The sequence below is a fragment of the Ursus americanus genome, chromosome 33 (assembly GCF_024610735.1).
Source record: "Ursus americanus isolate L20-20 chromosome 33, mUrsAme1.1.p, whole genome shotgun sequence".
NCBI classification, from domain to species: Eukaryota; Metazoa; Chordata; class Mammalia; order Carnivora; family Ursidae; genus Ursus; species Ursus americanus.
The window spans coordinates 26,688,638-26,702,790 of NC_142159.1; the positions used below are offsets into that span (position 1 = coordinate 26,688,638).

The 14,153-nt window shown below is 61.7% G+C and overlaps 2 protein-coding genes across 7 annotated transcripts in view; one reads left to right on the forward strand and one right to left on the reverse strand.

Moving 5' to 3' along the window:
• CHD5 (chromodomain helicase DNA binding protein 5) overlaps positions 1-10,020 on the forward strand; it is a 59,348-nt gene extending 49,328 nt beyond the window's left edge. The window contains exons 34-42 of the mRNA XM_087858273.1: positions 837-926; positions 1,570-1,707; positions 1,978-2,086; positions 3,902-4,034; positions 4,383-4,578; positions 5,387-5,550; positions 5,673-5,787; positions 5,893-5,946; positions 6,455-10,020. Coding sequence (XP_087714399.1) covers positions 837-926; positions 1,570-1,707; positions 1,978-2,086; positions 3,902-4,034; positions 4,383-4,578; positions 5,387-5,550; positions 5,673-5,787; positions 5,893-5,900 — 953 coding nt within the window. The 3' untranslated portion in view covers positions 5,901-5,946; positions 6,455-10,020. The remainder of the gene's footprint in view (positions 1-836; positions 927-1,569; positions 1,708-1,977; positions 2,087-3,901; positions 4,035-4,382; positions 4,579-5,386; positions 5,551-5,672; positions 5,788-5,892; positions 5,947-6,454) is intronic.
• A 548-nt stretch (positions 10,021-10,568) lies between these two features.
• Positions 10,569-14,153, reverse strand: part of KCNAB2 (potassium voltage-gated channel subfamily A regulatory beta subunit 2) — an 86,197-nt gene continuing 82,612 nt past the window's right edge. For all 6 annotated transcript variants that reach the window (XM_087858246.1, XM_045803520.2, XM_087858248.1 and 3 more), the window contains one exon: positions 10,569-13,496. In XM_087858246.1, coding sequence (XP_087714372.1) covers positions 13,407-13,496 — 90 coding nt within the window. In that variant the 3' untranslated portion in view covers positions 10,569-13,406. The remainder of the gene's footprint in view (positions 13,497-14,153) is intronic.

Consider the following 14,153-nt stretch of genomic DNA (forward strand, 5'->3'; position numbering starts at 1 on the left):
TTTATCAGGGATTGTTTTATCCTTGGGAGCCCTGTGTCATCTGAGTAGAAGGAATGTCCCTGCTCTATTTCCAGAAGCCCCAGGCCCTGTGGTGTCACTGGTGGACTGGCTGGTTTGGGACCAGTTTTTATGGCACTCTCTCTGCTGGGGTGGCAGGGTTTAGATTCCACGGTCATGGTCATGGCCACGGCAGCCCAGCGATGGGACGTCAGACGGAACTTTCTGTCTTTCGTTGATTGCACAGCCGCTGGAGCGTGTTGTGTCGTTGGAGGGTGTTGGAGAACCAGGGCAGGTTCTCTGATCTTTGGGGCATGTAGTCTCGTCCTCCCTGTCTGCATGTCGAGACGTAGCCCCAGCCCCCCAGGCCTCTGCCTGGCATCCACTCACCCCCTTCTCTTTATGGCACCGACAATTTCCTTGTCTCCCTGTGAGCTCACTGCGTGTTCTTCCAAGGTGATAGATTTTGTCTGACATTTCTGGGTGTTTGTAAGAGGGCTTTGTGTTAAGGAAGTCCTGCCGTGTTGCCCGAATGTGGAGTCCTCTGCTTATCGTTGTGGTAGGGAGGATTTCGAGACTGTGCCTTGAGGAGTTTGGGGGTGGGGTGCTGCTGGGGTGGCGGTGAGAGGGAAGGGGCAAGCCGATGGGTGTTGGGGTCCATGCCCCCCATCCCAGCCTTCCCAGAGGACCCGTCCTTGATGGCCCCTGTTGGACTCCTCAGTAACGTGATAGGTGGGATTCTATGTGTGGGTGAAATGGAGTTGGAAAGCCAGCAGCCCGGGGTCCCCTTTGTCTGTCCTGGACCTGTCCCTACTCAGCAAACACCCTTTGTCTTGCAGAAGAAGTGCTTCCTGAGAAGGAGAAAATTCTGGACAAGCTGGAGCTAAGCTTGATTCACAGCAGAGGGGATGGCAGTGATTTCAGGCCAGGTTTGGGGCTCTTGTGTGTGCTCTGTCCTGTGACCCTTGGGCTCTTGAGGGCACCGTCTGGACCCTGTTGGGCCTCCTGCTGCTTCCATGGGCGCCACCATCCATCCATTAACCCACCCACCCACTGGCACTGGTGGGCAGGAGCCCGGGCTCCCCAGCCCTCAGCAGGGGGGAAATGCCACCCCTCTCCTAATCCCTCCTGTGGTTTCAGCCACCACTGGGAGAAAAGTGAGAGGGCCATAGAGCTTGGTCTGGAGCATTTGGGGCTCAGTCAGAGACTTTGTGTACCTGTAGGTGCTGGAGTGTTCTGGAACACTTATCCTCAGATGGGACTCCCCAGGACAGCACTGCTGGCCTCTAACTTACTGTGCACTTTTCACAGCACTCGGACCTGGGTTCCCAGGTGGTCCTGATTGAGTGGGGGAGCAGCACCTGGGCCTGGAGCCCACCCTCCCTGCTCAGGGCAGAGAGAGGGGCTGCTGGTTTGTCTGTTTAAAATCCCTCTTTGCTGTGAGCCCCTTGAGGACGAGGAGATATGGCTCCCACTTGCCTTTGGGTCCCCAGTCCCCGGTGCTTGGTGGACAGAGGCCCCTGGGCAGTACCTTTCAGATGGATAAATGAATATGGGTCCATCCTCCCGTAGATGACACCAAAGTGGAGGAGAAGGAGCCCATTGAAACACAGCAAAATGGTGACAAAGAGGAAGATGAGGAGGGGAAGAAGGAGGACAAGAATGGGAAGTTCAAATTCATGTTCAACATTGCAGATGGGGGCTTCACAGGTATTGGGCTGAGGCTGTGGGCAGAGAGCTGGGTGGTTTTTGTCACGGGCTTCCTAACTCTGTGAGTCCTGGGAGTCTGGGCAGATGCTCATTTTATACTAAAGTGTGAATGGTTCATGAAAGTACAGTATATAAGCTTTACTGGCAACCCTGGAGTACTGAACTTCCAGGGCTGGGGAGATGGTGGGTATGAGGAAGACACTCTCCTATGCCTGCCTCTGTGAGGGACTGGGGGGCACCTCATTCCGCTCCCCTCGGCTGGCTTCCCAGAGCTGCACACACTGTGGCAGAATGAGGAACGTGCTGCTGTGTCCTCGGGGAAAATCTACGACATCTGGCACCGACGCCATGACTACTGGCTGCTGGCGGGCATCGTGACGTATCCTTGGCCAACCCCGGCGGGGCAGGACTCCGGCCTGTTCCTCTGAGGACCTCGAGGAGGGACATGGGGTGTGTGGGGTGAGGAGTCAGGAGCCAGCGCTCTGGATCAGGTGCTGAGGACCCTTTACTGGTGGTGATGGGGACGACGGTGATGACCACGGCTGTGGCTCGTGCCTTTATGCCCCGTGCTCACTCCGTCCGCACAGCAGCCTCGAGGGGCACCACTGTGATTCCCGTTATACAGGGGAGGAAATGATGCTCAGAGAGGCCATGTGACTTGCCCAGGGACACACAGGTAATAAGCCTCAGCCCATCCCTCTGACTTTACAACAAATAGCCCTAACTCCTGGCTGATACATACCTCCCTTCCTCCCAGTAATGACGCCTGAAGGGGGCATTGCCATTTACGGTGGGCTCGTAGTCATTCATTCAGTCTTGATTGCTCATCTCCTACGTGCCAGGCGTGGAGAGTGCAACCCTGAACTGCATTCCCCAATCCCTGTCTCCCTGGGGCTCACATCCTGCTGGGGACAGATGGGGAATGCCGTAGGGTAGCGAAGTGTGGCGTTCAACAGAACAGGACAGGGCAGGCAAGGGGCAAATGGAGTGTTGGGGGTGGGGATTGCATTTTCTAATGGGTGCTCAGAGGTGACATTTGAGCACAGACCTCCCAGGGGCAAAGGGAGGGCCTCACAGCTGCCCACAGAAAGCCCCTCAGCAAAGCTGACCTGGTTATAGGAGAGGGGGAGTGTTCTAGAATAGGGGTCAGCCAACCTTTCCTGGAAGGGGCCAGAGAGTGAATGTTTCAGGCTTTGCGGAGTGATTACTCCTCTCTCATTTTAGCAGAAGCAGCCACGCGTGTTAGTAAACCAGTGAGTGAGACCACCTTCCAGGAAAAGTTTAAAAAAATGGGCTGGGTGCCCATGTGGCCTGGGGGCCGTAGTGTACTGATTCCTGTCGTGGAGGTGAAGGTGTTTGAAGCCAGCCTGCCTGGGTTCAAATCCTGACTGTGCCCCCCACTAACCGTGGGACCTTGGGCACGATAATTTTCTTGTGTGTCCTTGTTCCCTTGACGGCTCTCGGGGAGGACCCTTCCTTGCCTCCCGCCAGCTTCTGGCGGTGGCTGTCAGTCCTTGGTTCTCTGGGCAGCTGCTCCATTGCCGTCTCTCCCCTGCACTCACATGGCCTTCTTCCCTGGGTGTCTGTGTGTCTGGGTCCAGATGTCCTCTTCTTAGAAGGACGGGAGTCACTGGGTTTGTGCCCACCCTAATCCAGGATGACTCCTTCTTTTTTTTTTTTTTTAAAGATTTTATTTATTTAGTTGACAGAGATAGAGACAGCCAGCGAGAGAGGGAACACAGGCAGGGGGAGTGGGAGAGGAAGAAGCAGGCTCATAGCAGAGGAGCCTGATGTGGGGCTCGATCCCAAAACACCGGGATCACGCCCTGAGCCGAAGGCAGACGCTTAACGACTGCACCACCCAGGCACCCCCAGGATGACCCCTTCTTAACTACATCTAGAAAGACCCCATTTCCAAATGAGGTCACAGGTGTGGGCGTTGGGACTTGAAGTTTCCGCCCTCCGGATTGTTAGGACGAAGGGTGCGGTCCCTGAAGCCTCAGTGCTGTCTGGGCCCCTGAGGGCACCTGTCGGGGTCCGCTGTCCTGTCACCACCATCAACTTGCTCACCTTGCAGCCAAGGTTAATGACGTGTCTGAAAACACACAGCCAGGATGCTGAACCCAGGCTGTTCCCCCCTCGCCCTCCCACCTCCCACCCCATGGCCCGGTTTGCCCTTAACGGTGCCCACCAGGCACGGCTACGCCCGCTGGCAGGACATCCAGAATGACCCGAGATACATGATCCTCAACGAGCCCTTCAAGTCTGAGATCCACAAGGGCAACTACCTGGAGATGAAGAACAAGTTTCTGGCCCGCAGGTTCAAGGTCAGTCCCCGAAGGCCAGAGCCTGCAGGGGAGGGGCTGCTGCAAGAAGACAGATGACATGGGGGGCCCGGGGCAAGGCAGCAGCAGCCCCCTCCTCATATATCTGGACGTGGGCCAGGCTGTCCACCATGTAGTCAGTCATGTAGTCGATCAATGAACAGTGTGTTGGGTCCTGCATCTGGCCCAGGGCCCCCTGGGCGGGTGTCCCTGCTCTGGGTGATGGTGCAGAGAACCCAGATTGGTGAGAGCTCCAAGAGAGGGGCTACGAGCAGACCAGGGCCCGTGGGGGTGGGTGCTGGTGGAGGAGGGGCCAGGCCAGTGCTCAGTGCCTCCGGCCTCATCCCACAGCTGCTGGAGCAGGCCCTGGTCATCGAGGAGCAGCTCCGGAGGGCCGCGTACCTTAACATGACCCAGGACCCCAGCCACCCCGCCATGGCCCTCAACGCCCGCCTGGCCGAGGTGGAGTGCCTTGCCGAGAGCCACCAGCACCTGTCGAAGGAGTCCCTCGCTGGGAACAAGCCGGCCAATGCTGTCCTACACAAGGGTGAGCGAGCCCACTTCCCAGAGGCCGGCTACCTGCCTTCCTCCTGCCCTGTGGGTCCTTGGCCGTCGATGAGGCCACTGATGGGGCAGGGGTCAGCCCAGAGGGTGTAGCCTCCTGGCCAGGATGGGACAGTCCATCATCCAGTCCAGGGAAAGTTAGCCCCTCCCTTCTCTGGACTTCTCGAAGTCTGCTCCCTGTAGGCCCTGGTCTGGGGGTCTAACTCAGAAGTCTATTCGACTTACACACTCTTGCTTATCAAGGCCTGACAATATGCTTTAAACACGGCGTCTCTTTAATGCTCGTAATATCCTTAAGTGGTGAGGTTTATTGCCCCGTTTTAAAGACGGGGACGTCGATGCTCAGGGTGGTGAAGTAATTGGCCACGATCTCCTGGGATTCAGACTCCTGTGCTCCGGGTCTTCAGGAAGCTCCCAGGCTGCTTAGAGGGATGGGGGAGGCCAAGCTCACACGAGAGCCCCTGGACTTGCTGAACCCTGCTGTGTCTGGGAGGTGTCTCCTGAGGCAGCGGGGTCCTGGGCCGCAGGCCTCCCTGGGAGTCGGGGGGCTGGTGGAGGGCCTGGCTGAAGCCCAGCATTGGCTCAGAGTTTCTGGTTCTCCCTGGGCAGCCCTTGGGCCCCTGGGGAAACGTGCTGTTGGCCCAGGTGGCGTGTCTCCGCTTTGTGGGCCTGGAGGGCCGGCGAGGAGCGCCCTCTGTGCCAGCGGCCGGGGAGGGCGATCGCCCCCTCGCAGATGAGCACCAGCCCGCTGGTGGGCCGCAGCTCCTCCCGTCCCCCCTTCCCTCTCGCAGTCCTGAACCAGCTGGAGGAGCTGCTGAGTGACATGAAAGCAGACGTGACGCGCCTGCCCTCCATGCTGTCCCGCATCCCCCCCGTGGCCGCCCGCCTCCAGATGTCGGAGCGCAGCATCCTGAGCCGCCTGACCAACCGAGCCGGCGACCCCACCATCCAGCAGGTCAGGTTCGGCCCGCGCGCCCTGGGCCCGGTCCCTGTCACACAAGCCCTGGGCGCCCCTGGGTGGGGGCTTGGGTGGGGGGTGTGGGACTACGACCTTTAAACCTGGGTCCTTGCCTCCAGGGCGCTTTCGGCAACTCCCAGATGTACAACAACAACTTTGGGCCCAACTTCCGGGGCCCTGGACCGGGAGGGATTGTCAACTACAACCAGATGCCCCTGGGGCCCTATGTGACCGGTAGGTGCCCGCCGCTTCTGGGCAGCCCGTGCAGGGGCGCCCCTTGGGGGCCCGGCCTACCCCCCGTCACCGCAGGCAAGCCGAGCTTCTCTCTCTCTCTCACAGATATCTAGCTGTCCCCGCGATTTCCCTCTGTTGCAGTGCTCATTTCCAGCTGAGGTAAGCCTGCCCCTGCACGCCCCACCGTCCCTTGTCCCCCTCGTCGGGCTGGCGAGTCGGGCCTGGCCAGGATCGGCCCTGATGCCGGCGGGCGTGCTCCCGTGTGTCCACGGCAGTGAGTCCGCCCCAAACCCGGTCTGCACGGCTCCGCCTCCACTGCCCGGCGGGGTGGTGGGCACCCCAGGACATCGGCTGCCCACCCAGGGCAAGGGGGGTGGCTTAGGGTGAAAATGGCTAAGAGAGGGGAGCTTACTCCCAGAAAACTGCCAGTTCACTCCGGCCTCCTCCCCCCGGGCCCCCCGCTTTGGGGTGGAGGCGCTGGGGGTTTCCAGCCTGACCGCCCCCTCAGAACGCTCTCTTCCCAGGGCCTCTCTGGCCCTCCAACGTGGCAGGGGGGCCTTGGCTCGGGCGCACCTTCTGATGGGAGGTGGCTGGGACAGGTGGTGGGTGCTCCCCTCTAACGCAGACCTGGCCGCGCAGCCGGGTGACCATGACTGGCCTCTTGCAGCCACGCCCGCCGGGCCACCTGCCCGACCCCCACAGGAGAGAAAAGCTACCGCCTTTTTAGGAGCCTTGCCACCTTGGGACGGAAAGGGAAACTGAGTAATGCCATCCCATGGGGGACAAGGCCCGGCCTGGCTGGGCCGGAGCTCAGAAGTGCCACCTCATCACCATGCCAGTGTCCCCCAGCGTCACACCCACCACACCGGGACGTGCCCCTCGGCCGCTTTGCCGGACAACTTCTTAGAGGAGATTTCATTTCTTTGTACATCTTTTGCACTTTCCTATTGACGACTTGAACGAAGTCGGTCTTGATATAAAAGTTGAGTGACGTATGGAGGGGTCTAACCTGCCACACTCACGTCTCTCTGTCAACGGGCTCCAGACTGCGAGGGAAGATCCCAGAAACCCTGCTGCTGCCCCGTGGACTCGGCCCACCTGGAGAGCCCTCCGTGTGCCCCCGCCCACCCCACCCCGTCTGTACTGCCTGACTGCCCGTGTTCTGGCCCCTGCCCCTCGGGGCTCCCCCGTGCTGGATGGGTCAGGACTGGGGAGTGGCTGCCCGGCCCCAGGGTAGAGACCTCGGCTGGTGCCCGGGGCTGGGGGTGTCTTCCGCCCCCTTCCTGCTGGGGCTGGAGACCACCAGGTATATGCTGTCTCTGGGGGGGGAGGGGAGCCTGTCAGCAGGTGTCTGTCCCTGGCCCAGCCTGTCTTGCAGGCCCTGGACTCTGTTAGCAGCAGCGGACTACGGCCGGGCTGCCGGGAAGGCCACATGCAGCCTGGGCCCCTGGGAGGGAGGGGAGAAGCCTGCACACGTGGCATGGGGCCGCGAGAGCCTTAGTCTCAGCATCTGCGGGAGGGGCTTGCCCTCTGTGGGGATGTGGTTAGCATCCTAGCAGGGCAGGTCACAGTGGCACTGAGGGTGGCCCAGGAGACCCTGGTCCTGCCCTGTGCCCTGGGAGGCCCGTCACACCCCTTGTAGGTACACACTCCCTGTTCGGCCTCATGGCCACAGATGCAAGGAAACTTGGCTACCCCTTGGGGCCCGGACTTATCCCTGTCCTCCTGTCCTTGGAGAGGCCCCGATCAGGTCACTTGCCACCCGGACCGGGGCCACAGCTGCCCTTGCTGCGTTGTCGGAGGGCCAGGGGAAAGCTGGATGTGGAGGCTGGGGACTGGACCTGATGACCGTCCAGCCCTCCTAGCTGGAGCATCCCAGGCTTCCTGTGGGGAACCCCCACTGGGCCCCCTCCTGCACTCAGCCGGTGGTCTCCCGTGAGGGCCCCTGCTGGTGGGGAGGAGCGGGCCAGGCCCTGGGCCTGTGTCCTATGCTTCCTCTGCCTGGCTCAGCCTGAAGGGTTTTCCCAGCCTTGGACAGGGGGCTTTCTGGGGAAGTGTCCTGGCTACAGAATCCAGGAGGGGCCAAGATATGGGGGCCTGTCTGTGGGCCTCTTGGGCAATTAGCCAGGTCTCATGGGGTCCCGGGTGTCCTCTGTAAATGGCTCTCTGTGAATCCCTTGAGGGCTGGACCCCAAAGCCTCTTCCATCTTGGTGTTCCCTCACTTCAGTCTCAGAACCCCCGAGGCTGGCTCTGCCTCAGGACCGCGGGTGGGTGCAGGGGCGAGCACCCCGAAGGCGGCACGCAGCTTTCCAGGCCGCATGCAGCAGCGCTGACCTCGCCTTCTGGGAAGGGCAGGGTTGCCCCAGGCCACTGGTTCCCACGGGGCTGTGAGCACAGGCTTGTAGTATCCTCTGCTCGGTGCCTCCCTGCAAAGGCTCCTGGTTCAGGCCACAGGCAAGGTGACCACATGAGCCCCCTCCCACCCTGGAGCCCTGTGACACTCCCCTCCCAGACCTCGAGTCAGCCCTGGGGCTGGCCTCATTGGGCACAGTGCTGGCCTCCCCTGGCCACAATGGATGGGTCTGGAGTGTCCAGCCAGGAGGCCCACGGTGGCAGGGCCGGGGCCCGCATCTCCACTGCCTTGCCCCAAGGGCTGGTGGTCCCCCTGCTGTCAGCCCTTCATCCCCAGGAAGCCTCTCTCTGTCCCCCCCCCCCCCCCCCCGTCTTTGCTTCCAGGCCAGGCCTCTCCCTGGCCCTCCTCTACAGGGCCAGAACTCATGTCTGTGATGGCTAGGTCTGGGAAGGGCTCAGCTCTCCACCATCAGCACCTGGAGGCCCGGGGTGAGGTGGGGGGCTTCGGGCAATCGGGGAGTGGGTTTCTGGTCGGCTGGTTTGGGAGAGGAAAATGGATCTCAGACTGTTTTCTTCTTAGTTTCTCAGTTACCTCCTGCCACGCGTGGCGTCGGGGAGCGGGGCGTCCGCGGTCCTCGGCATCCCCCGGCTGGGGGATTTGGGTTTTGCTGCTGGCAGAGTGAGGGGCTTTGCATACGAGCAGAAGCCTACCGTGCTGGCCCGCGTTTTTGTTTCCAGCCACCCTATTATTTAAACCAGGCTGAGGGGGCTTTCCATCGAACCACCTGGGGGCCACAGTTGCGGAAAGCATTGCCTGCTGGGCTCCCGGGCGACGAGGGGAGCTTGGGCTGGACCGACCACGTCCGGAGGGCCCCCCTCTCGCACGCGCCTGCCCCGGAAGTGCGTTCCCTGTGAGCAGACCCTCCCTGCAAGCCACCCGCGGAAGCTCCTTTGCTTTCTGCAAGTTACGGCCAAGGTCCTGCTGATAGCCACAGCTGGTGCCGGTGCCCGCCCTCCCGCTCCTCAGGGGTCCCTTTCCAGGGTCCCAGGGGGCCTCCCCAGCCCGGACTGGCTGGTCGAGTCTTGCCCCAGTGACACCGCAGCTCTTGCTCCCAAATGTCGGGTCCCAGGGCTCTTGAGGGCCTGAGAGGGTCGTGTAGAGGGTGGGCTCAGGGACAGGAGTGCCTCCAGCAATTGGGCAGGGGGCCTGGCTGGGAGGTGGGGGGCGGGGGAGGTCCCGCCCTTCCCTGCGCCTGTGGCTGTCCTGTGCCCACCGCGGTCTCGGCGAGGAAGCTGGCTCCTGCCCCATTTTATATCTCCGCAAGTTTACAGGTCGTGGTGCGTCAGCCCAAAGTCATTGGCGTTGTGTTTTGGGTTTTTTTCTTAGTTTTCAGATTTTTTTTAAACAAAAGTATTTTTTTAGGTGCGATAACCCAGAAAGGGCCCGTTGGGTGTGTGTGTATGTCCTGAACCCCTGACATGGAGATGGGGGTCCCAGCCCCCCTCGGCTCCTGTGTGCTGGAGATGAGGGAAGGGTCGTGCCCCCTGTGCATCGGAGTATGGGGGGATGGGGGAGCAGACCCCCACCCAGGTTGGCAGCTGGTCCAGCTAAGGGGGGCCAAGCCCCTGGCCCTGGGTACAGCCCCAGGCCAGCAAAGGGGCCAGGGACTTTTGGGGTGAGTTGGGAGGGTCCCAGCTGGGAGGGTCCTGGCCAGGGGGTTGGAGCTGGAAGCTGAGCCCCCGTGAGTGGCGACCCGTCCGGTCCTTGGCAGGACACGTGGGCGGCCGGACAGGGACTGCAGCCGACACAATCCCCTTTACTTTGTACTCTGTGTGTGTGTCTTGGTTTTCTGTGTTTTAATAAATCCTTTGGGAAAGGATTCAATCAAAGTGTTTTCCTCGATTCTCACTCATCTAGGGTGGGGGTGGGAGCTAGAGACGGGGGAGGCATGTGGGGGATGGGGCAGTACCTGAAGCCAGCTCCCACCTGAGAAGACATGGCCTCATGAGGCTGAGGGGCTTGCTGGGAAAGGGGGGCCCAGGAAAGGGTGGTGCCTATCTCTCCCGCCTGCACCCCTAAATGCAAACACAACATGGCATCAGAGAAACGCTGAGCCCCCAGTGGCACCCGGTGGGCTCCCTGGACCCTGATCTCTCTGCACCCAGACAGCGAGCAGCTTCCCAGCAACAGAGAATGTGTGTGTGGAGGGTAGTGGGGGGGCACCCCATCCCCGAATCACTTGGGCTATGGGGGGCCTCAGAGTCCCCAGTCTCAGCTTCTCCCCAGGGCCCTTTTCCCCAACTCTACCCTTTGACCCAGGTTCAGAATTTCGGGGTTGGGGGCAGTCGGCCGGCCCCTGCAGGTGGCAGCCTTCTCCCCGCCCCCCCACTGCCCACAGACCGGCCCTGGAAATGAGAGGAGCAGAAAGCCGCAGACCCCCGCCAGGCTGGGGTTTTATTTGTCATTCCATAAATACGGTGGCTGTATCTCGGCTGTGTCGTCTGCAAGCGCGAGGCGTAAGGCAGTCTCCGCCTGCGGTAGGGAATGCAGTTAGCTGAGGGGCCGCAGTCGTTAAAAAAACGGGGAGAGAAGAAAAGCGCGTTATTTACATGACGGGAAGAGGACAGAAGACGCAGTAAGCCCCTCTGTCGTCCTCGGGATCTCGGATTCGTCCTCGGGATCTCGGATTCGCAGGGGATTTGGGATGAGAAATGGTGGGGGCTCCGTGTGTCAGCGAGGGAGACTGAGGCCAGCCCTGCCCTCAGCCTGGGCCTCTGTCCTGTGTTGGGTACTCCCCAAGGGTCCCCTTGGGCACACTCTGCCTCAAGGGGAGGGCTGGAGGCTGACCGGCGGGCAGCTGGGGCTCCTGGGGGGCTGCCCTTCACCAGGTGGCATGAGGCCAGCTGGCCTTAAACCCACCGTGGGGCCTGGGCCACTCCTACAGGGCCTGTCTCTGCCCGGCCTCCTGTCTCCAGACTCTGGCTGCCCTTGGGCCCACCTGACCCCCTCCCCCACACCAGCCCCCTTCTAAGTCGGGGGCCCTCCTCCAGGAAGCAGAACCCTGGCCTCCCTAACAGCGGCTGTGGGAAAAAGAGGACACGGGAGCCAGGCTGTGGATGGCACCCCCAGGGTCAGGAAGCAGCTTGGGTCCTGGCAATGGGCATTTCGGCCTTGGCGCAGCTCAACTCTGAGGGCCCTCGTCTCCCTCTGGCAAACCTGCGGCCTTCCCAGGTGTGGCTCCTGGTGAGGGGGGCAGCAGCCCCGCCCTCGAGCCCCACCGCAAGCCCTGGCCTATCTTCCGGCAGTGGGCAGGCCGGGGGCGGGGAGCAGTGTGAAGGGGGCCCAGCCACTCTTCCCCCAGCGAGGGGTGGGCAGTCTGGTCCCAGAGCACTGGTCCCTGCCCATCCCGTGCGGTGGCGGGGAGTGGCTGCAGGCCAGGGGGCCCTGTGGGGACAAGCTTGCCACACCCACAGTGTGCCTCGTGTTTTGGTGGAGATGACCCCCAGGGGCCTGGTCCAGGAGGAGGGGGGAGGGTTCTAGACTCCAGGGTCAGCACACATGTCAGGAACGGAAGTTGTTCCCCTCCCTAGGTGCCCCCTGCGTGTGTGTCTCTCCCAGGCCTCGGCCCCGCCAGGACTGGCCAGCAGGCCCTCTGAGAATGGCAGGAGGAGCCCCTCCAACAGCAGCTTGTCTGAAGGCAAAGCAGACCCAGTCACCTGCAGTGCGGGTGAAGGTGTTGGGGGTGTCAGGGTGGGGGCCGCCCTACGGCGTGGGCTTCTGGCCCCTGCCCCCACGTGGCCAGCAGAGGCCGATACCTCAGAACCGTGGGAGCTGGGCCTCCTGGCTGCAGGCGCCTCCCCTCCTCCATCTTCCCAGCCTGGGGCTGACGGTTCTGTCTGTCCTTCCTCAACTCTGTCCTCAGTCTGTTCCAGGCTGGGGGTGGGTGTACGGAAGGGAATGACTAACTCAGCCATCCTGCCCTCTTCACAGGGGTGTGTGCAGGTCCGGGGGTGGTCCTGCTGCCTGTCTGCCCAGGGGACAAGCTCTGGGCACCCAGACTTAGCACCCTAACGTGGGGTGCCTCACCCCGGCCGGATCCGAGGCCTTGAAGAAGGCACTGCTCCAGGGAGAGGCTCCTGGGGTCTTTTCGTAGATTGTGGGGGCTCCTGCTAGATGTTCAGGCCCCCCAGGCCCTGGGCATGCCGCACAGAATGCCCCAGGGACCAGCCCTCACTGAAAGGACCTAAGTGCGGTCTCTCTGCAGACCCGAAGGCCACTGCCCAGGCGGAGCGGAGCACGCTCCCCTGCACGCAGCAGCCACAGGCTAGCTACACAGGCGAGACCTCGAGGGCCTCCAGCGGCCAGGACAGAGGGGCGGTGGACGGAGCGCCTGGCCAGGAGGGCAGGTGGGGGCCCCGGAGGGATCCGGGCTGGAGCCCGCTCCTCAGGCCCCTCCCCTGTGCTCAGGGCTGCTCTGGGCACAGGGCTCTTCAACTGTGTGGGGCGGGGGGGGGGGGGGAGCTGGCAGGGCGATGCGCTCGGTTAGACCCCGAACTTCCTGTGGGCCCCACTTGATAGTGAATCCCCCTGGGTCTCAGCCCCTGCCGGCAAGGGTGGGGGTGGGGGTCAAGGGACAGCTCGGAAGGCCCCTGAGAGACCCGCTGGGCAGGTGGGGGTGCTGAAGGAGGTGCGGAATGAATCGGAGGTCGGGCCCATCGTAAAATGCCGGGAGCCCTCGGCAAGAGGGAGGGTGAGGGAGATCCCCACCGGGGAGGCCCCACCCAACGTCCAGCGCCCCAGCGGAGGGGGCTCTGGGAAGGGCCAGACCTGGTTTCCTCTTTCTCGCCCCCAACACCAGGTGGGGGTTCTCAGCAGAGGAGAGGCCAGCCCTGCTGCCCGCAGGACCCAGCCGGGTCTCGGCCTGGCCCGGACCGGAGGTGTCTCTGGGAAGGGCCGAGGCTGGGAGCAGCCGCGTGGTTTCTTCCTGGAGGGTGAGCAGTGGCTGCAGGGGGGCTGGGGCAGGACTTGTCCAACATCCTGCCCCATCCACGCGGTCTCCCCGGCACGGATCTGAATTCGGTCCCGCGAAGCAGCGAATGGTGTCTTGCAGCAAATTTGAGATCTTTTCCCTGACGACATCTCGCCGTGGTGTTTTCTTTTTGATGCAAACCACACCCCTGACTTGGCTTCAAAACAGCTTAAGCGAGCAAACAAGAGAGACTAGGAGGGAAACGGAAAGTGTCCAGGCAAGCGGCCGGGGTCTTCTTAGGATCTGTAGTCTTTTTTGCTGTAGGGTTTATTGCCCAAAATACTATCAATCTCGTGGATAATGGAAGACGACAGTTTCGGAAGGACCTGTGTGCGAGAGGACAAGAGCTAACCAGAATCCCGCCAAGACTGGCCTGGCCTGTGGAGGAGGCTGGGTGACAATCTTCCGGTCACCGCCGGCCTGTCCTGCCTCATCACATCAGGCTTCTAGCTGAAGCAGAGGGGGGCTATGCTCCTTCTGTGTTCTAGAGATCTGGGGCAGAGAGGAAGCTTGCCCGGGTTTATCTCTGCGTCTCAAGCTCCAGAATGCTCTAGAACCCATCTAGAGGGCACACAAATACAGATTCCAGGGCCAGGCACCGATTTCTGCACCCCCAAACTACTTTTCCTAGCCTTCCCTACTTGAACCAACAGCAAGGCTGCCCTTCCAGGTGACAGAAGCCACGGGCTCCCTCTGACCATGCTCTCGCTCACCCTCGTCCCCGTCCTGTTAGCCTCACCTTCTTCAACATCCAGGATCTAACCCTCTTGGAGGAGCCTGCTGTCACTTCCCTGCACATCTCCCTGCCCCCCCTCCTGTTCCCTAAACTCTTTCCTCCACTCAGCAGCCGGGGAGAGAGGGATCCTTTTAAAATGTAGGTGGGGACTAGACCCCTCCTCTGCTCTCCGGGGCTCCTGTTTCACTTAACCGCCACCAAAGTCCCTAGTGCCCAGGACACTGCCCCACCCCCTCTGCTCCAGGCC